Raw genomic sequence first — 20,692 nt, forward strand, 5'->3', positions numbered from 1 at the left:
CTTATCAGTATTGACAGACTGTGCTGTGCTTAGTTGTTCAGTTGTGTACAACTCTTTGTGACCCCATGGCCTGTGGCCCGCCAGGCCCCTCTGTCCATGGGGATTCTTCAGGCAAGAATACTGGAGTGGGTTGCCATGCCCTCCTCCGGGGGATCTTCCCAACTCAGGGATCAATCCCAGATCTCCTGCATTTGCAGGTGGATTCTTTACCATCTGAGCTACCAGGGAAGCCCAGGAATACTGGAGTGGGTAGTCTATCCTTTCTCCAGGGAATTTCCTGGCCCAGGAATGGAACCGGGGTCTCTTGCTGGTAGATTCTTTATCAGCTGAGCTACCAGGGAAGACTATTAATAGAATATTATGCAATAAGTGGCTTGCGACAGGAAAGTGTGAAACTGATTGTTCTCTTAGAATAATTTATATTGCTCCTGCTTTTTATGTCTTGGTTGGTTGACCAGAGGCATATGGGATTCCCGCTCCCTGACCAGGGATTGAACCCGCATCCTCTGCATTGGAAGATGAAGTCCCAGCCACTGGACCAGCAGGGAAGTCCCTGGATGACAATCTCTTTGGAGCTGAAGGTTAGCATGGCCCTTCTATTAATAAGTAGGCGAAGTAAATGCCTTTGGCTGGAAAGTCCATACTAGTCTTTTAATCAGGAATAAGTTCATGACTTGAAAAGTTTCCTACTCATTATAGAGGAGAACACAGTGAAGTGATATGCTTTGTAGGAGGTTAAAAAAAAGAATGAAATCAAGACAGATTTTTTAGGAACTAGAAAGAAGACATGAAACAGAGCTTGAATTTGAGCTGTTTAAGATTCTTTCTTAAATTCTCTTCTTTGCGGGATTTGGTGCTTGTGTCCCTGTATTTTCACATAAATGCTCATAAATGAAGCATTTGTACCAAAAGGAGAAAGGAATAGCCCTTCTTGCAGCATTGCTAGAGAAACTTGGTAAATTCTGAGAAATCCCAAGACTGATGTAGACGAAAATGCACTTCAGTCGATAACCATGAATTATAACTTTCAAAATGACTTATTTTTATTTATATCAAAGCAACAAGCATTTATGAAGTCCTAAAAAAGTGCAATGCATGCTTTTCTCATGTTGGAGTTGTGTGGTTATAATTATTGCTTGTTTTTTCCCATTTATGCATTTTAGGGTTGTGCCTCGTGTCTTGAAGATTTTTCTTTTCTCAAATCTTTCTTTCTGGCGTTTCACAAACCCGAAACATATTGAAGAAACAGGGCACATCATTCCAGTTTTGCCTTGGATTTGAGGAGTCCCTTATGGTGGCGCAGTCCTCCACGATAACCAGGTTGTTGGGCTCCCCTGCATCCCAGAAGCTGAAAGAGAGCAACAGGGGAGATTTATACGAAGCAAGGTGACCTATGCGTGCATGCTAAGTTGCTTTATTCATGTCTGACTGTATGTAGCCCACCAGGCTCCTCTGTCCATGGATTCTCCAGGCAATACTGGAGTGGGTTGCCATTTCCTGCTGCAGGGCATCTTCCCGACCCAGGGACTGAAGCTAGGTCTCTTACCTCTGATGCATTGGGCAAGTTGGTTCTTTACCATTAGTGCCACCTGGGAAGCCCTATAAACTAGGCAAAATACATTCGTGTTTGACTTTACAACAATCTTATGAGGCAAGTATTATAATTCCCACTTTGTTGGTGAAACAAAAGAATCTCAGAAGAGCTAAATCATTTTTCTAAGTCATAGAGTTTGTGAATAGTGAAGTTAAACTGGACCTTTCTATTCTGCTGTGGTCGCTCGTGGCTTTAGACCCCAAACGGAGACGTTAGGGGAAAGAGGGATATCCTGATGGGTTTGTTTCCTTCACACACATAGCTCACATCGTGTTTAGCTCCCCTTATCCTATAGAGTTTGTATTCACTGAGGTGCATACTTCACTGGGGCCACAGAACAATGTTTTAAAGGGTCAGAACATCCTATGGACTTTCAGTCTATAGGAATCTGTTGTCTCATACTTCCCTTGTGGTGCAGTGGATAAGAATTCACCTACCAATGCAGGGGACACAGGTTCAGCCCATGATCCGGGAAGATCCTACATGCCACGGGGCAGCCAAGCCTGTGCACCACAACTAGTGAGCTTAAGCCCTCTAGAGCTTGAGAGCTGCAACTTAGCCTGTGGGTCGCAGCTACCCAAGTCCACGCACTCTGGAGCCTGTGCTCTTAGGCAAGAGAAGCCGCCACAATGAGAAGTACGTGCACTGAAATGAAGAGTAGCCCCCGCAACTAGAGAAAGCCCTCACAAAGCAATGAAGACCCAGTGTAGCCAAAAAGAATTAATTAATCTTTTAAAATTCAAAGCTCTAAGGAAAGAATCTGTTGTCTTTCTCAAATTGTTTTTGTCTCATTGACTACAGTTTGGGGGCATAAGACTCCAAATTCCACTCTTTGTCTCCCCTTCATTTTCCATGAATTAGTGTTCAGTTTCAAGCCTCTTCTCATTTCATCTATTATTTCCCCTTTATTTCTGATGTAATTCTAGGAGATGAAGGCAGCAGATCCTTGTGCTTCTCTTTTATGTCTTATATATCAGCTTTTTTTATTTTTGCATTTAATATCACCAAGAATGGACATGAATATACCTCCTGGACCAGAAGGAGGTTCTGAGGACTCTCCTCAACAGTGGTCTAACTTTACAATTTGGGCTAGTGTTATAATTCTACTGGGCTTCCCAGGTGGCTCAGTGGTAAAGACTCTACCTGTCAACGAAGGAGACACAGAGTCAATCCCTGGGTCAGGAAGATCTCCTGAAGAAGGAAATGGCAACTTGCTCCAGTATTCTTGCTTGGAAAATCCCATGAACAGAGGAGCCTGGCAGGCTACAGCCCATGGAGTCTCAAAAGAGTTGGACACAACTGAGAAACTAAACGACAACAAATAATTCTATTGCAAGAAGGAAATTACCTCAGAGACTTTGTGAGAAGTGTACCATCTACCCATTGCCACCGACCCTCAGTCACCTGGTCTGTCAGTCCAATATAAAACTCTTTCTTTCTAGGTTTTGCATGGTAAAGGAATTCCTATGGAAGATACACACAGCAGATGAGGAGATCAGTTATTCCAATTACAAACAAACATTGAAGGTAATTGTTATTAAGAGAGAAGTAGGATTTGGACTGGAGATGATAGAAAAATGGGCCTGAAATGATAAGATTACAGAGGATTTATTTTGGTAAAGCATAGATAACATAAAATTATGCCAGTGAAAAGGAACTTTCAACAGAAGAGGTTCTCAATAACTCATGCAAAGTTTATCTACGGTTATGGGTAGCACAAAACATTGTAAATATTAGCTTAAATATAATGGACAATTTCTACTTGCCCTCTTTCACATGTTTCTAAACACACTGGTCATTCTAAAAATTAGGTCCCCATATGTACCCTATTATGTGTAAAATAAATAGTGAGTGGGAAGCTGCTGCACAGCACAGGGAGCTCAGCTCGGTGCTCTGTGATGACCTAGAGGGGTGGGATGGGGGGTGGGAGGGAGGCTCAAGAAGGAGGGGATACATGTCTACATACGGCTGATTCACCGGGTTGTACAGCAGAAACGAACACAACATTGTAAAGCAATGATGCTGCAATAAAAATAATAAATAAAATAAAATAAGAATAAAACTAAAATAAAATTATAAAACATAAACTAAAAATGAATAAATAAAGTAATAATTCAGTTCAGTTCAGTTGCTCAGTCATGTCCAACTCTTTGTGACCCCATGGACTGCAGCATGCCAGGCCTCCCTGTCCATCACTAACTTCCACATTTATTCAAACTCATGTCCATTGAGTTGGTGATGCCATCCAACCATCTCATCTTCTGTCGACCCCTTCTCCTCCTGCCCTCAATCTTTCCCAATATCAGGGTCTTTTCAAATGAGTCAGCTCTTCGCATCAGGTGGCCAAAGTATTGGAGTTTCATCTTCAGCATTAGTCCTTCCAATGAATATTCAGGACTGATTTCCTTTAGGATGGACTGGTTGGATCTCCTTGCAGTCCAAGGGACTCTCAAGAGTCTTCTCCAACACCACAGTTCAAAAGCATCAATTCTTCAGTGCTCAGCTTTCTTTATAGTCCAACTCTCACATCCATACATGACTCCTGGAAAAACTATAGCCTTGGCTAGATGGACCTTTGTTGGCAAAGTTATGTCTCTGCTTTTAAATATGCTGTCTAGATTGGTCATAACTTTCTTTCCAAGGAGTAAGCATCTTTTAATTTCATGGCTGCAGTCACCATCTGCAGTGATTTTGGAGCCCCCCAAAATAAAGTCAGCCGCTGTTTCCACTGCTTCCCTGACTATTTGCCATGAAGTGATGGGATCAGATGCCACGATCTTAGTTTTCTGAATGTTGAGCTTTAAGCCAACTTTTTCACTCTCCTCTTTCACTTTCATCAAGAGGCTCTTTAGTTCCTCTTCACTTTCTGCCATAAGGGTGGTGTCATCTGCATATCTGAGATTATTGATATTTCTCCCGGCAATCTTGATTCCAGCTTGTGCTTCTTCCAGCCCAGCGTTTCTCATGCTGTACTCTGCATATAAGTTAAATAAGCAGGGTGACAATATACAGCCTTGACATACTCCTTTTCCTATTTGGAACCAGTCTGTTGTTCCATGTCCAGTTCTAACTGTTGCTTCTTGACCTGCATACAGATTTCTCAAGAGGCAGGTCAGGTGGTCTGGTATTCCCATCTCTTTTAGAATTTTCCACAGTTTATTGTCACACAGTCAAAGGCTTTGGAATAGCCAATGGAGCAGAAATAGATGTTTTTCTGGAACTCTCTTGCTTTTTTGATGATTCAACAGATGTTGGCAATTTGATCTCTGGTTCCTCTGTCTTTTCTAAATCCAGGTTGAACATCTGGAAGTTCACAGTTCATGTATTGCTGAAGCCTGCCTTGGAGAATTTTGAGCATTACTTCACTAGCGTGTGAGATGAGTACAATTGTGCGGTAGTTTGAGCATTCTTTGGCATTGCCTTTCTTTGGAATTGGAATGAAAACTGACCTTTTCCAGTCCTGTGGCCACTGCTGAGTTTTCCAAATTTGCTGGCATATTGAGTTCAGCACTTTCACAGCATCATCTTTTGAAAGTGAAAATGAAAGTGAAAGTCGCTCAGTCTCTTTGCGACCCCATGGACAATACAGTCCATGGAATTCTCCAGGCCAGAATACTGGAGTGGGTAGCCTTTCCCTTCTCCAGGGGATCTTCCCAACTCAGGGATTGAACCCAGGTCTCCTTCATTGCAGGCGGATTCTTTACCAGCTGAGCCACAAGGGAAGCCCAAGTATACTGGAAATGGTAGCCTATCCCTTCTCCAGCGGATCTTCCCAACTGAGGAATTGAACTTAGGTCTCCTTCATTGCAGGTGGATTCTTTACCACCTGAGCCATGCGTGTGAGATGAGTGCAATTGTGCAGTAGTTTGAGCATTCTTTGGCATTGCCTTTCTTTGGGACTGGAATGAAAACTGACCTTTTCCAGTCCTGTGGCCACTGCTGAATTTTCCAAATTTGCTGGCATATTGAGTGCAGCACTTTCACAGCATCATCTTTTAGGTAATAGTAATTACAAATTAATAGACAATAAATAAAACGAAGTCCCAACCCTCTTTTTTTCCTGCCTTACTAATAGAGAAATTAAACATGAAAATTTCTTTTTATCCTAGTTTCTTCTAGTAAAGAAAATAAAGGTGGTAATGACTTGTAGAAAAGGTAAGAAAGGCATGTATTTCAGTAAATTCATGTGACACATAGAAATTGTGGGTCAAATACTACACACAAGCATGTATGGGGTAAAGTAGGATGGGTCCTGTGGAGGATGTTTCACTACACTGGAGGATGCTGTGCTCAACTACCTGCTCCTCCTGCGTGTTGATAACCACCAGGTGAGCGCCCATGCTCGAGCAGTTTTTTAGACTTGCTTTCCAGGACATGGTGTTAGCAGAAAAGAAGTAACAGCTGGATTGAAAATGGACCCAGTTCAGTGGACAACAATTCTTGACTGAACCTGGAAGGAGAGAAGTTTCTGTGAGAGTCTCACATGAACCGGGTAAGATGATAGAAACCTTCCTCTGAGCCGATAATTTCTTCACTTATAGTCAGAAGTCTTGGAAGCCCTTGTTCATGCTCCACATCTTGCTATCCAAGACTTTAGGTAATTCCTCAGTCAACAAGCACAAACAGCAATGTTCTTGTCTTTCAAGACATAATCCTTACTTTCTAGATGTTAGTGCCAATAAATATTAACACAACCATATAAAAGCAGTCTCCAACATTTCGGCACCAGGTACAGGTTTTGCGGAAGACAATATTTTCATGGACCAGGTTGGGGAGTTGGTTTCAGGATGATTCAAGTGCATTACGTTTATATTGTATACTTTATTTCTAATCTAATGCCACTGTTGATCTGACAGGAGGTACCGGTCTTTGGACTGGAACACATTTATTCTAAAGGTTTGCTGTAACATCTCCAAATTTTCCTGTTTGAATGCTAATTGCACTTCTAAAGTTTTATTCTTGTCCTCTTACCAAATTCTCATTATTCTCTGACAGGCAAGAGTGCATTTTACTTTTGAATAACAGGACTCAACTCAATTACTTTACTTATCCCCAAAGAGATTGGGAACCTCTGACATATACAATTTTCCTTAGTTATGCTATTGACATGGGACCCTATTATCTGTTCATAGATTTCCAAGTTCAGAGAAAAATTATGTATTTTATCTGAGTGACCACTAAGCAACTGTCTCTCATGTTTTCCAAACAATGTACACTCAACAGAATCTCCAAATAGTCGTCCTACAGTTCTTAGAACTATAGAACTTCAGCTTATGAAGTTTATTAAAAATAAATAATCCAACCCCTCTTGATTCAATGGTGAGGAAATCATAGATCAGAGAAAGAAGTCACTTTCTATTGTCAAGTAGCATTTTGCTATGACTTGGACCAGGACAATATGGAAGAATACAGGGAGCATATTTCTGAGATATTTTCAAATTTCCTTCCTACGTTTTCTTCTTCCTTCACCTGATTTTGGAAGCAGGTGATGGGTGAAAATAAAAAGTTCACTTCTGGGAATAACACTTTCAACTTCTAGATTGACTCTTCAGCCACACGCTTCACATTTATTCTAAAGGGTTGCTGTAACGTTCCCAAAGTTTCCTGTTTGAACACAAATTGCACTTTCAAAGTTTTATTCTTGTCCTCTTACCAACTTATCATTATTTTCTGACAGTAAAGGCAAGATTTTGCTTTTGAAAAACAGAACCCAACTCGACTATTTTACTTATCCCCAAATGAATCTAAAGCCAGAAAATGTTGCTATGTAAATTTAGATGTTCAAGTTTGAGGTATATTATACCTGACCCATCGGGCTTCCCTGGTGGCTCAGATGGTAAATAATCCACGTGCAATGTGGGAGATCTGGGTTTGATCTCTGGGTTGGGACGATCCCCTGGAGAAGGACATGGCAACCCATACCAGTATTCTTGAGAATCCTTATGGACAGAAGAGCCTGGTGGACTACATAGGGTCACAAAGAGTCAGACATGACTGAGTGACTAAGCACAGCACACATACCTGATCCATCATTATAGCAGGAGAGTTCCACCGAATCCCCAGCTGGCTGGAACTTTTTCTCATCACATAGTTGAAAGATGCCATATGTCACTGTAAGGTAAAGGGGCACAACTAATATTCATTACCCTTAATAAAAATACATTTTATCTGACACTGATAAACCTTTTTGCAGGGCAGGAATAGAGACATAAAGAACAGGCTTGAGGACACAGTCCAGGAGAGAGAGGGTGGGACGAATTGAGAAAAAGATACATTACCATATATAAAATAGATTGCTAGTGGGAATTTGCTGTATGATGCGGGGAGTTCAACTCAGTGCTCTGTGATAATCTAGAGGGGTGGAATGGGGTGGGAGGGAGGCTCGAGAGGGAGGGGACATATGTATATTTATGGCTGATTCATATTATCATATGGCAGAAACCAACATAACATTGTAAAGCAATTATCCTCCAATTAAAAATTTTTACAAATACATTAAAATTTTTTATACTTATAAAAGTACCAGTAGTTATGATATTTCCTTACTATCTACTTTTACTTCACCTTGGATAGGAACTGAGGTTTGCTTAACTCAAAGAAGAGAGAATTCACATTTCATGCTTTTCCTGATTTATGAAGATAAATGTATTTTATTTCAGGTTCAAAGACCCAAAGAAAACAGATATGATGTCATGTAAAACTCACATTAAATACATTTGTACGTTTTTTTCCTTGTAACAAGGCCCTAGCTGAGACAGTAGAGTAGAAGAAAACTTTTTTCCTCACCTACACAGTAGAATGCATTTTAAAAGACAAATATTTTTGAAATGCTAATGTTTTCCTTGATTCCACAAACAATATATTCTTCTCAGCCAGTTTCTTACCAAAGAAAGACACCCATATGAATTTACCTGTAGGAATCATGTATCTCAATATAGCTGTCTTACTAATGGTACAACATGCTTGGTAAGTCCTATGCAATAAGTCCTAGCCTAAGATGAAAATGAATTATATCTATTTATTGAATGAACTTCGTTAATAACATGATGATGATAATGCAGAAGATTGGTTGCAGTAATGTTAAATGAATGAATTATTGGAATGGCCACTGATCATATAAATTGCCAAATTCAATTCAGCAGCTTGGATATTTTACCTGGATGTATTCCTAGTAGTGTGTGCATAGTCCGGAAAAATAAACTCAACAATGAGTTAAATATATATAATAAATGTGTTTGGACTCTTGTTGCTGTTGTTTAGTTTCTAAGTCATGTCCAGGTTTTTGCAACTCTATGAACTGCCTGCCAGACTCCTCTGTCCATGGGATTCTTCAGGCAAGAATACTGGAGTGGATAGCCATTCCCTTCTCCAGAGGATCTTCCCGATGCAGGGATCCAACCTGCATCTCCTGCATTGCCAGCAGATTCTTTACCACTGAGCCACCAGGGAAGGCCCCACAAAAACAATACAAAATGCCTAAGACTCTCTCTTTTGCCAAGTCTAACCTCTCAACCCTTCTTTCCAAGAAGTGACTTCCTGTGCCTCTGGCTAGGATCTCAGAGAGGTTCACACTAATGACAAGATTACAGGGAGGGTGGACTCAGGGCCACTAAGGAAATAACGTGTGTACCATGAAGAATGTTTCACAGGTCACTGAAACTTAGTACCAGTTTTATGCTGGTTGGGGTTTCTGGCTTGAAGAGTAACCTGGAGATAAATATGGGGGAAAGCATTAGTCACTCAGTCGTGTCCAACTCTTTGCAACCCCATGATCTGTAACCTGCCAGGCTCCACTGTCCATGGGATTTCCCAGGCAACAATACTGGAGTGGGTTGCCAGTTCCCTCTCCAGGGGATCTTCCTGTCCCAGGGATAGTACCCACATCTCCTGCATCGCAGGCAGATTCTTTACCATCTGAGTCACCAGGGAAATGGAAATACCCTTTGTGGGAGAAGAGAACCCACAGTCAACAAGGAAGAATTCACTCCTAATGTTCACCAGGCAGCTTGAATGTGACCTTCAGAACTCACCAACACATCTGGTGATAAAACAGGCACTCAGGAGCAGGATGGAGGCACCAGCAATGGCCCATGAGAACAGCTGGGAAGAGAAGCATCTTCTCTCTGTAGAAAGAAAGACATACATGTGGTCAATCTTCCCTAAAAAGCTACGAAAGAGATAAAAGAAATTCGTATTTGACCCTGCTTATTTCCTTCCACTTGTATTACCTATACTGAGTAATTCTTATGCTTCAGCAAGCATCAAGATCATTGGAAGGGTTGGCTAAAACACAGATCATGAGGTTTCACCTCCAGAAATAAAGATTCAGTAGAGCTGGTATGGAATCCTTAAGTTTCCAGGAGCTGAGAATGCTGTTGTCCTGGGGACCACACTTAGAGAAGCGCTGAAGGAGCTCATGGCTATTTTTCAGAGTCTGACTCAAGGACTCAGACAGGTGTGCAATTTTTTCCTTTCTAACTCTCCCAGATTTTCCCTCTTTCCCTCTCCCTTTCTTCTCCTCACTCTTTCCGTTTTTTCTTGTCTCTCTACTGCTCTCCTTTCAGGGTCTCCTTTTCCAAGTGCTTTATAAATCAATCTGATAAAACGTTGGTGACACAGTAGTTCCCCTCCTCCTCCCTCCAGTCACTATGTTTACACACAAAGAGAGTGAATTCCAGAGACTTTGCAGAGACTTGCCCAATGGGACACAATGAACAATGGAAAAAGGTAGTAGTCTGGTAGCTCTCCCTGAACTCAGTCTCCTGCAGTCTTTCCAGAAGAACATCTAGCCTTCTAACCACCCTCTTTTATTTCCCCCTTTCACTCCCTGTCTCCGTCTCTCCTCTCTTACTCTACTGGCATTTACTGGGCAACAAGTCAGTCTCCTCAATCCAGGAGACAACAAAATGGAGAAATGATGACATTTTAAGTATCAACAAAACAAACTGACCTTGGAGAGATACGAAGGGCTTTAAAAATATTGTTTTATTTTGATGAATAAAATTTCTCCACTTTCTTCCAGACCTCACTCATCCCTAAATTTATTGTCCTGTCCCCAGAATGTTTATAATCTCTTCCATGAAAAATCTATGAAAAAAAAGTGCATGCACGCTCAATCATCTCCTACTCTTTGAGACCCCATGGACCATAGCCCACCAGGCTCCTCTCTCCATGGGATTTTCCAGGCAAGAATACCAGAGTGGGTTGCCGTTTCCTCCTCCAGTCTTCCCAACCCTGGGATTGAACCCATGTCTCCTGTGACTCCTGCTTTGGCAGCAGATTCTTTACCACTGAGCCACCAGGGAAGACTGAAGGAAAAGGAATAGTTGCAGGTCTTACCTGTGCTTTGTGATGCTGGTGATGTGGCTGAATTCATTCTTTCTCTTTTCTCTTTCTTCCTCCTCCTCTCCTCCTCCCTGTCTCTGTCCTTTGTTTCTGAGTCCAAGAGTGCTTTGTTGATAAGAGCCAAAGAAAATGAAGGAGGAATACTTGGTCTGTGTTTTAGGAAGCTCAACCCTAAGACATAAGAAAATTAACTTGCTCTGTGGCTGTGTGTTTATGTCAAGATTTCCTTCATTGCATAAGGAGGACAAGGGAGTTGACTGGGCAACAGTCAGTCCCCTCACTCCAGGAAGCAACGAAATGGGGAAATGAAGATGTCTTAAGCATCAACAAAACAGACAGAACTTGTGGAGATATGATGGGCTTAAAAATTATTGTTTTATTAATATTTTTGTGGATAAGTTGCTGTGCTTTCTTCCAGACCTCACTTATCCTTAAATTTTTCCTTGACATCTGTGAGGCTCAGCTCTACACTTCCAAACCACTTTGATCTTTACTATTACACATTTGTTATCTGAAAAGAGGGCTTCCTTGGTGGCTAAGAAGAGCCTGCCTTCAGTTGGGGAGACCTGGGCTCAATTCCCAGCTCGGGAAGATCCCCTGGAGAAGGAAATGGCAACCCACTCCAGTATTCTTGTCTGGAAAATCCCATGGATGGAGGAGCCTGGCAGGCTACATTCTATGGGTTGCAAAGAGTTGGACAAGACTGAACTGAAAAGGAGACACATTTGATACAGAGCTGGGCATGTAGTATATGTATTTATACCTTAGCCATGTGAATTTCATAGTATATGTATTTATACCTTAGCCATGTGATTTTTTTTCACCTTTTATGCTTTTTCTTTCTCTTTCATTTGAAGCTCTTAAACAGTCTATTACTTCGGATTACATATGCCTTTTATCAAGTGATGGCCACTAGGCTATTTTACAGGTTCAACTCAGATGAACAGCCTCCTGTAGTAGGAATATACACTTTGAAACTCATCTCAATTTCTTACATCATAACATAACTTCTGAGGTTCTGGAGGAGGCTCAGTAGGAAGTTTAATTCTACTGTTATAAATTACTTATGAGTTTTGTTTTATATTAATATTATAGACTATTTCTCTCAATGGGAAAAGTGAATTTGAATGTTGGAAGAAATAATTTCAATTAGACATTGGAATACAATGTGTTTCTGGAAGATTAGTTGGATATAGTCATGTTCTGTTACTTAAGGATAAGATTAACTGGTCTTAGTTGATTTAAATTCACATTTGTTTTATATATATATGTACAAAACCTGGTAATCCCCACACCCAATGACTCACACTTCCCATGTGTTAGAAAATATCCATATTCTCAAAGGGACTTTTTATTGTTTGAATGTATTGGTCAACTCCCTCCACATTTTCCATTTAACGGTTATATAGATTACATAATGTTTATAAATGTTACACATATAAACATATACATTTTTAATGTATGCTATCAGCAAATGGCTTTGAACCACTAGACAGAGAAACTATTTAGTGGGTGAGTTATATGAATTATTAAATGGTGAATCACACTGACTACAGCCCATTATTTATTATTATCAATCGGCAGGAATCAATGTGATTGAACAGTTATGTTAATAATTTCATGAATATACAATTAGCTAGATATTAATGGTTAATAGTCCTGTTTTCATCAACTAAACTATGAATATGATTTTATCCCCTTTGTTTTACCACTTTTTTCCAAGTTATAAAAATAATATTTTTATGTTTAATAATATGAGAAAAATGTGACATGTGAAAGAACTCCATCTATCCTTAGTCCATACTTCTAAAGCCAATCACAGTTGATGATTTTTTTTTACATACTTTGAGAGATTAAAAAAAATTTTTTTAATTTATTTTTGGCTGCACTGGGTCTTTGTTGTTGAGGATGGGCTTTCTCTAGTTGTGATGAGCAGGGGCTAGATTTTGGAAATCTACCACATTTTCCTGAAGTTGACATAAGCAGTATGACATAAGCTCTCTTAGCCTGCAACCCAAATTTAATGTTTATTTGGAGTACCATCTAATCCTCTGTCATCCCCTTCTCCTTCTGCCTTCAATCTTTCCCAGTATCAGGGTCTTTTCCAGTGAGTCAGTTCTTCACATCAGGTGGCCAAAGTATTGGAGTTTCAGCTTCAGCATCAGTCCTTCCAATGAATATTCAGGACTGATTATGAGGATGAGATGGTTGGATGGCATCACTAACTCAATGGACATGAATTTGAGTAAGCTCTGGGAGTTGGTGCTGGACAGGGAAACCTGGCATGCTGCAGTCCATGGGGCTGCAAAGAGTCGGACACAACTGAATGACTGAACTGAACTGGAGTACCATAAATCTATATCAATTCAATTCTTGTAAATATTTAAATCTTGACTATCTACTATGAAAATTAGGGATTACAATGCATAGTTTATAATGCTAATTTTAATATTGAAGTGTCAATATAAAGTGATTTTCTTATACACATATAAGAAAGTAAAAGATGAATCAGTCACATTCCTTCCCTCTGCCTATTGAGAAAGCTCATCCCAGTTATAAAACCCGGAACTGGGAACTTCCCTGATGGTCCGATGGTTGAGAATCTGCTTTCCAGTGCAAGAGTCACAGGTTTGATCCCTGACGGTGGAAATAAGATTCCACGTGCTGTGGGGCAACTAAGCCCATGGGCTGCAGCTAAGACGTCACACAGCCAAATAAATAAATAAATATTTTAAAACACCAAACATAGTGCTTTTTATTATAGCTTTGCGTTTAACTGTGAAAAGTGAAAGGAAAAGTCACTCAGTCGTGTCCGATTCTTTGTGACCCCATGGACTATACAGACCGTGGAATTCTCCAAGCCAGAATACTGGAGTGGGTAGCCGTTCCCTTCTCCAGGGGATCTTCCCAACCCAGGGATTAAACCCAGGTCTCTGGCATTGTGGATTCTTCACCAGCTGAACCATCAGGGAAGCCTGTCTTAACTGTACTCGAATAGAAAAACTGTAAGATATAGATCAATAAACATAATATGAATTCTAAAGATCAGGATCAAAGAATAAGTCATATCATGCATATTGAAAATCAGTCCTGAATATTTAATGGAAGGACTGATGTTGAAGCTGAAACTCCAATACTCTGGCCACCTGATATGAAGAACTGACTCATTTGAAAAGACCCTGATGATGGGAAAGATTGAAGACAGGAGGAGAAGGGGATGACAGAGGATGAGATGATTGGATGGCATCACCGACTCAATGGACATGAGTTTGAGTAAACTCTGGGAGTTTGTGATGGACAGGGAGGTCTTGTGCACTGCAGTCCATGAGGTCGCAAAGAGTTGGACACGACTGAGCGACTGAACCGAACTGAACCGAACTGTGCATATTGCTAATTCACGTAGTTAATTTCATTGTAAAGTATATCTGACTTTATAATGAACTTACAACCCTTTATCATTAACATTAAAAAAAATAAAATCCAAATATCTGCAGCAGTAAATAAATAAACAAACCTGAAATTTTGTCTCAAGTCAATTATTTTCACTGTAATTTAATATCAAAGCCTTATTATGAAAATGTAACACAAAAACATGACAATATAGGAACATTAATTACTCAATAGAGCAGGTGAAACATGACTCCTGTGACAGTCACACTGTAATTTTTTCTTTTGAGACAAACACTTCCTCTTCCTTATGGGAGAGTAGAGAATAAGATATTTTTGGCTACTTCACTTTTCTTCAATCCTTTCTTATTCACATTTTTGAATAACCGTGAAATAGTCTTCCTATCAAATATGATTTTTCATGAATTTTGTTGAATGAGATTTTGGAACTTTTCTCCCTTATGAAATTTTGAGGTGACAAAATTGATATTCTGCTGTTAATTTATCTTTGTAAGATGTGAATAATTCCCAAATAGGATTCATCTTAATAGATTTAAATGGAAATTAAGTGTCAAAAATATTTTATCTTTAAAGAGCATTTTGTCTAACAGAGGTATTATACAAAGATTAGAATTATGATATAATTAACTTCTATTGCATTTGGATTTTTCAAATTTTATAAATGAGTGTAAGTATGTTATTTAAATTTTTATGAATGATTGTATTAATGTTATTTATAGATGTTTCACTTTTAGTTTACCTACTATTTCTTTGTTAATTCTATCATTTTAAAATAAAGAACTTTTATAATAACTATTATTTAACATTAATAGTTCAGAGTTTTTAAAGAGAGTGGAAATGACCATCATAAGTTAGGACAGATATAAGGTGTTACCCATTTATAACTGTTTATGCCTCCAAAACATTAGCTTTAAGAATATATATTGTCCCATAGAAATAAATAGGTCCTCAAATCAACACCTGGAAAATCCCATGGACAGAGGAGCCTGGCAGACAACAGTCTAAAGAGTCATACAGAGTTGGACACGACTGAAGCGACTTAGCACACACTCACTCACCAATCAACACAAAAACTTGTTTAACCCATCAGAATTTTGAGGTGTTTGCTAGTAGCTTGTTTAGACTATCTTTTTGTAAATGGAGAGAGGTATTGTGCATTTACATAGAAAAACTTGAGTCACTATTAACTTGCCAACCAGGTGACAGAGTGTCAACTCAGAGTGGGTGTGTACTATGATATGACTTCATTATTTCCAAATAATGTCCTCTCCTGTGCTGTGTCAGAATTCAGCAGCAGCAGCAGCAGATATTTTAATATTTTGGCAGATCCTTTGGTTTTCTGGTCACTTTTACTAGGCAAGTTGTGAAACTTGTCTAACCCATTTTAAAGCTGATTTTATATCTCTTACGTTTATTTTCCTCTTTCTCCAATGGATCTTCTAAGCAGCTGAGCCACAGGCATGGGCCATGGCCTGAGGAGTCTGCAGCCGAGAAAGGAGAATGTATTCTGCCTTTTGTTTTTAAAATATATATATATTGATATACATATAGCTTCCCTGGTGGCTCAGATGGTAAAGAATCTGCCCACAAGATGGGAGACCAGGTTTGCTCCCTGGATTGAGAAGATCCCCTGGAGAAGGAAATAACAACCCATTCCAGTATTCTTGCCTGGAGAATTCCATGGACAGAGGAGCCTGGCGGGCTAAAATCCATGGGATCACAAAGAATCAGACATAAATGAGCAACTAACACACACACACACATATTTGGTTGCAACAGGTCTTAGTTGTGGCCCTTGAGATCTTTGATCTTCATCGCATTCAGGATCTTTAGTTGCAGCATGTGAGATCTAGTTCCCTCCCCAGGGAACTAGAGCCCGGGCCCCGTGCTTTGGGAGGGCAAAACCTTAGCCACTGGATCACCAGGGAAGTCTCTGTTCTGCTCTTTGGATAACTTCCCTCTTTGAAATATCCCCCTCCTTTCAGCTTCTGCATTTGGTCTCTCTGTTTCTGGGCACAGAGAGGAGAGAAGTTGCGCTGTGCTTTCGGCCCATGACTCCTGGTGAGGGAGCATTGGCTGAGGCTTATTTTGGTTCCTGTGCCTGCTGGTGGTGCAACGTGCAGTTTGGGCACATTTTCTTGGAGGCATGTTTCAGTTTTTGTCTCTACCCACTAGTACTGCCTCAGAGAAATAAATTCCCCATTTATAATTTTGCACCCGTAGTTCAGGGTAAGAAATTCCCTCCCTTGGAAGCTGTCTGAGCAGCCAGGAAGCTCCTTTGTTCTTGTTTACACTCTTGAGTTCCTTCATGTGAAGTCAAGGAAACCAGGGGTCTTCTTCTGCCTCTTTTTTCTTTCCAGGCACCCTATGTCATGAAGCACTTTCTCTGGCTGGTGTATACAGCTCCATCAGCCTCTTGCCTTCAGAAGGTGCAAATTGTCTGTATAAGTTATCCCCAAATTGTAGGGAATGTGTCAAGCTTTCCCAGAACAACTTGGGACGCTTTCCCACCAACTTCAGGTGGTGAGGAACAATTTCACCATCTCTATTAGAATATAAGCTCTATGAGGACAGAGAATTAACTAGTTTGTTCATCACTGTATTCCAGGTGAACACTTAAGACATCACAGGTGTTCATCACAGGTAATTTTTTTAAGCTTTGACATTGATTCATCTTTGGATGTGCTGGGTCTTTGCTGCTGCGTGGACTTCTGTCTAGTTGCAGTGAGCGGGAGTGTTCTCTAGTTGCAGTGCACTGGCTTCTCATGTGGTGGCTTCTCTCGTGGAGCACAGTTTCCAGGGTGACTGGGCTTCAGTAGTTGCAGCTCCCGGGTTCTAGAGCACAGGCTCAGTAGTTGTGGCACATGGGCTTAGTTGCTATGAAGCATGTGGGATCTTCCCGGATCAGGGATCGAACCCATGTCTCCTGCATTGACAGGCAGATTCTTTACCACTGAGCCACTGGGGAAACCCCAATATTCTTTTTATTGAAAGAATAAACAAAATAATATCACGAATTTGTTTTTTTTTTTAAATCTTTAATACAGGTTGGATAACATCAGGTTTCAATTAACCAAATAACTGATAGCCTAATGGCTATAAACTGGTGGTAACTTGGCTTGCTTCCTATTGAGGATATGTGGTAATGTCCAGACATTTTTGGCTTCCCTGGTGGCTCAGTGATAAAGAATCTACCCAAAATGCAGGAGATGTGGTTTTTCAGTTTTTTATTTATTTTTCTGGCCAAGAAATTCCTTTGTACAGTTCATTTCTTCTTCTTCTTCTTGTTTAAACACGTTTGTTTATTTGTTTGACTGCACAATTTGACTGTCAAATTTATTTATTTGTCTTAGCTGCAAGCATGTTGGTTCTTCAATCTTCACTGCAGTGTGTGGGATCTAGTTTCCTGACCAGGGATCCAGGCCCCCTGCATTGGGAGCTCAGAGTTTTAACTGCTGGATCCTCAGGTCATTTCTTATTTTTCAGTAATAAACCAATCCTTCATATAAATCTTTAAAGGGAGAAGGCAGGTGGACTGGGAAGGGACTGGGCTTCCCCCTCTGTTGGGTCTTCTCAATTGAAAGTGCACAAGGGCAAGTGCCTCCAACTTCTTGATTGCTGGAGCTTAACTTGGAGTTGGCCATAGAGGCAATTGTGGCTGCAGTGGTATGGCAGCCTACCCCAAATAATAGAGGCATTGGAAATAACTGATACTCAGAAATTGCTGCACCAGTAAATTTTTTTTTTCTTAATTGAAGTAAAAATGGTGGCTCAGAGGTAGAGAATCTGTCTGCCAACACTGGAGATGCAGGAGACGGGAGTTCCATCTCTGGGTTGAGAAGATCCGCTGGAGGAGAAAATGGCAACCCGCTCCAGTATTCTTGCCTAGAGAATCCCATGGACAGAGAAGCCTGGCAGGCTACAGTCCATGGGATTGCAAAGAGTTGGACACAATTGAGTGAATAACACTCACTTTCAAGCAGAATGTGGATGATAACCAAAGAAGGTCACAGAGGAGGAGTATAGTGGGGGAAGGGAAGAAGGAAGGAGGGAGAAATAAGGTGTTTGGAATACGTGGAAACTGAAGGTCATTGTAAAGACCGTTTTTCTTTGTCAGACTGAAATGGAGGACGACTACAGGATTTTGAGCAAAAGATTGACACAATCTGACTCAAGTTTCAAAATTAGTCACTCTCAGAATAATCTGAAGGGAGACAAAGAGAAGCAAAGAGAGACTTGCCAGGATGTTATTACTGTCATAAGCAAGGAGACTCTAAATATTAGTATTGTTTAAATCTGAGGATAGACAGAATGTTATGGTTAATTTGATGTGTCAGTTTGACTGCTTCATGAGATACCCAGACATTTAACTAAACAGTATTTCTGGGTGTGTCTGTGTCATTATCATCATTTCACTGATTCTCATCAGATCCCCTGGAGAAGGGAATGGCTATCCACTCTTGTTATTCTGGCCAGGAGAATTCAGTGGACAGAGGACCCTGGCAGGCTACAGTCTATGGGGTCACAAAGAGTCGGACACGACTGAGCGACTTTCACTCACTTACTCATTTATCTGTGAGACGCCGGCCCTGGCGGCGCAGACGCGACGCGAGAGACGCCGGCCCGGGCGCAACGAGCCACGCAAAGAGGTGCGGCCGTGAGGAGCTACCCCACGCCTGAGGCCAGGGCCGGCGGCCGAGAGGAGCTACCCCACGTCCAACAGGCGGTGGCTGCGCGGGCGCAGGAGGGCCGAGAGGAGCTACTCCGCGTTCAAGGTCAGGAGGGGGGGCCTTGAGGAGATACCCCTCGTCCAAGGTAAGGTACAGCAGCTGCACTTTGCTGGAGCGGCTGTGAAGAGATTTTCCACGACCAAGGTAAGAGAAACCGAAATAAGACGGTAGGTATTGCTAGGGGGCACCAGAGGGCAGACAAACTGAAATCATAATCACAGGAAACTAGCTGATCTAATCACATGGACCACAGCCGAATGTGGTCCCCTGGAGAAGGGAATGGCAAACCACTTCAGTATACTTGCCTTGAGAACCCCGTGAACAGTAACAAAGGGCAAAATGATAGGATACTGAATGAGGAATTCCCCAGGTCGGTAGGTGCCCAGTATGCTACTGGAGCTCAGTGGAGAAATAACTATAGGAGGAATAAAGGGATGGAGCAAAAGCAAAACCAATACCCAGTTGTGGATGTGACCAATGATAGAAACAAGGTCCGGTGCTGTAAAGAGCAATATTGCATAGGAACCTGGAATGTTAGGTCCATGAATCAAGGCAAATTGGAAGTGGTCAAACAGGAGATGGCAAGAGTGAATGTCGACATTCTAGGAATCAGTGAACTAAAATGGACTGGAATGGGTGAATTTAACTCGGATGACCATTATATCTACTACTGTGGGAAGGAATCCCTTAGAAGAAATGGAGTAGCCATCATGGTAAACAAAAGAGTCCGAAATGCAGTACTTGGATGCAATCTTAAAAATGACAGGATGATTTCTGTTCGTTTCCAAGGCAAACCATTCAATATTACAGTAATCCAGGCCTATGCCCCAACCAGTAATGCTGAAGAAGCCGAAGTTAATCGGTTCTATGAAGACCTACAAGACCTTTTAGAACTAACACCCAAAAAAGATGTCCTTTTCATTATAGGGGACTGGAATGCAAAAGTAGGAAGTCAAGAAACACCTGGAGTAACTGGCAAATTTGGCCTTGGAGCACGGAATGAAGCAGGGCAAAGGCTAATAGAGTTTTGTCAAGAGAATGCACTGGTCATAGCAAACACCCTCTTCCAACAACACAAGAGAAGACTCTACACATGGACATCACCAGATGGTCAACACCGAAATCAGATTGATTATATTCTTTGCAACCAAAGATGGAGAAGCTGTATACAGTTAGCGAAAACAAGACCAGGAGCTGACTGTGGCTCAGATCATGAACTCCTTATTGCGAAGTTCAGACTTAAATTGAAGAAAGTAGGGAAAACCACTAGACCATTCAGATATGACCTCAATCAAATCCCTTATGATTATGCAGTGGAAGTGAGAAATAGATTTAAGGGACTAGATCTGATTGATAGAGTGCCTGATGAACTCTGGACGGAGGTTCGTGACATTGTACAGGAGACAGGGACCAAGACCATCCCCATGGAAAAGAAATGCAAAAGAGCGAAATGGCTGTCTGAGGAGGCCTTACAAATAGCTGTAAAAAGAAGAGAGGCGAAAAGCAAAGGAGAAAAGGAAAGATATAAGCATCTGAATGCAGAGTTCCAAAGAATAGCAAGGAGAGATAAGAAAGCCTTCCTCAGTGATCAATGCAAAGAAATAGAGGAAAACAA

General features: G+C 41.0%; 1 protein-coding gene across 3 annotated transcripts; it reads right to left on the reverse strand.

The window, feature by feature from the left end:
• Window positions 1-1,018: 1,018 nt before the first annotated feature.
• CLEC4E (C-type lectin domain family 4 member E) lies at window positions 1,019-11,181 on the reverse strand. 3 transcript variants are annotated; one of them, XM_055396143.2, is made up of 6 exons: window positions 10,934-11,179; window positions 9,625-9,717; window positions 7,616-7,705; window positions 3,561-3,616; window positions 2,943-3,058; window positions 1,019-1,348 (listed from the first exon to the last, which is right to left on the reverse strand). In XM_055396143.2, the coding sequence occupies exons 1-6, from the start codon at window positions 10,968-10,970 to the stop codon at window positions 1,198-1,200; spliced, it is 543 nt and encodes a 180-aa protein (XP_055252118.2). In that variant the 5' UTR covers window positions 10,971-11,179; the 3' UTR covers window positions 1,019-1,197. The 3 variants fall into 3 exon arrangements, with proteins under 3 accessions (XP_055252118.2, XP_055252116.2, XP_055252117.1); XM_055396141.2 differs by lacking the exon at window positions 3,561-3,616 and adding an exon at window positions 5,893-6,044 and having other exon boundaries at window positions 10,934-11,176; XM_055396142.2 differs by lacking the exons at window positions 3,561-3,616; window positions 7,616-7,705 and adding an exon at window positions 5,893-6,044 and having other exon boundaries at window positions 10,934-11,181.
• Between the last annotated feature and the right edge of the window lie 9,511 nt (window positions 11,182-20,692).

Source organism: Moschus berezovskii, chromosome 6 (assembly GCF_049115385.1).
Source record: "Moschus berezovskii isolate FMDL1 chromosome 6, NW_MosBer_1.0, whole genome shotgun sequence".
Lineage (NCBI taxonomy): Eukaryota > Metazoa > Chordata > Mammalia > Artiodactyla > Moschidae > Moschus > Moschus berezovskii.

Excerpts from the sequence above, each read along its gene's own strand:
- CLEC4E (XM_055396141.2), bottom strand. The coding sequence starts at position 10,970 with ATGAATTCAGCCACATCACCAGCATCACAAAGCACAG. Across the intron at positions 9,718-10,933 it reads ACCAGCATCACAAAGCACAG|AGAGAAGATGCTTCTCTTCC; the intron begins GTAAGACCTGCA and ends TTCTTTCTACAG. Across the intron at positions 7,706-9,624 it reads TTTTATCACCAGATGTGTTG|TGACATATGGCATCTTTCAA; the intron begins GTGAGTTCTGAA and ends TTTACCTTACAG.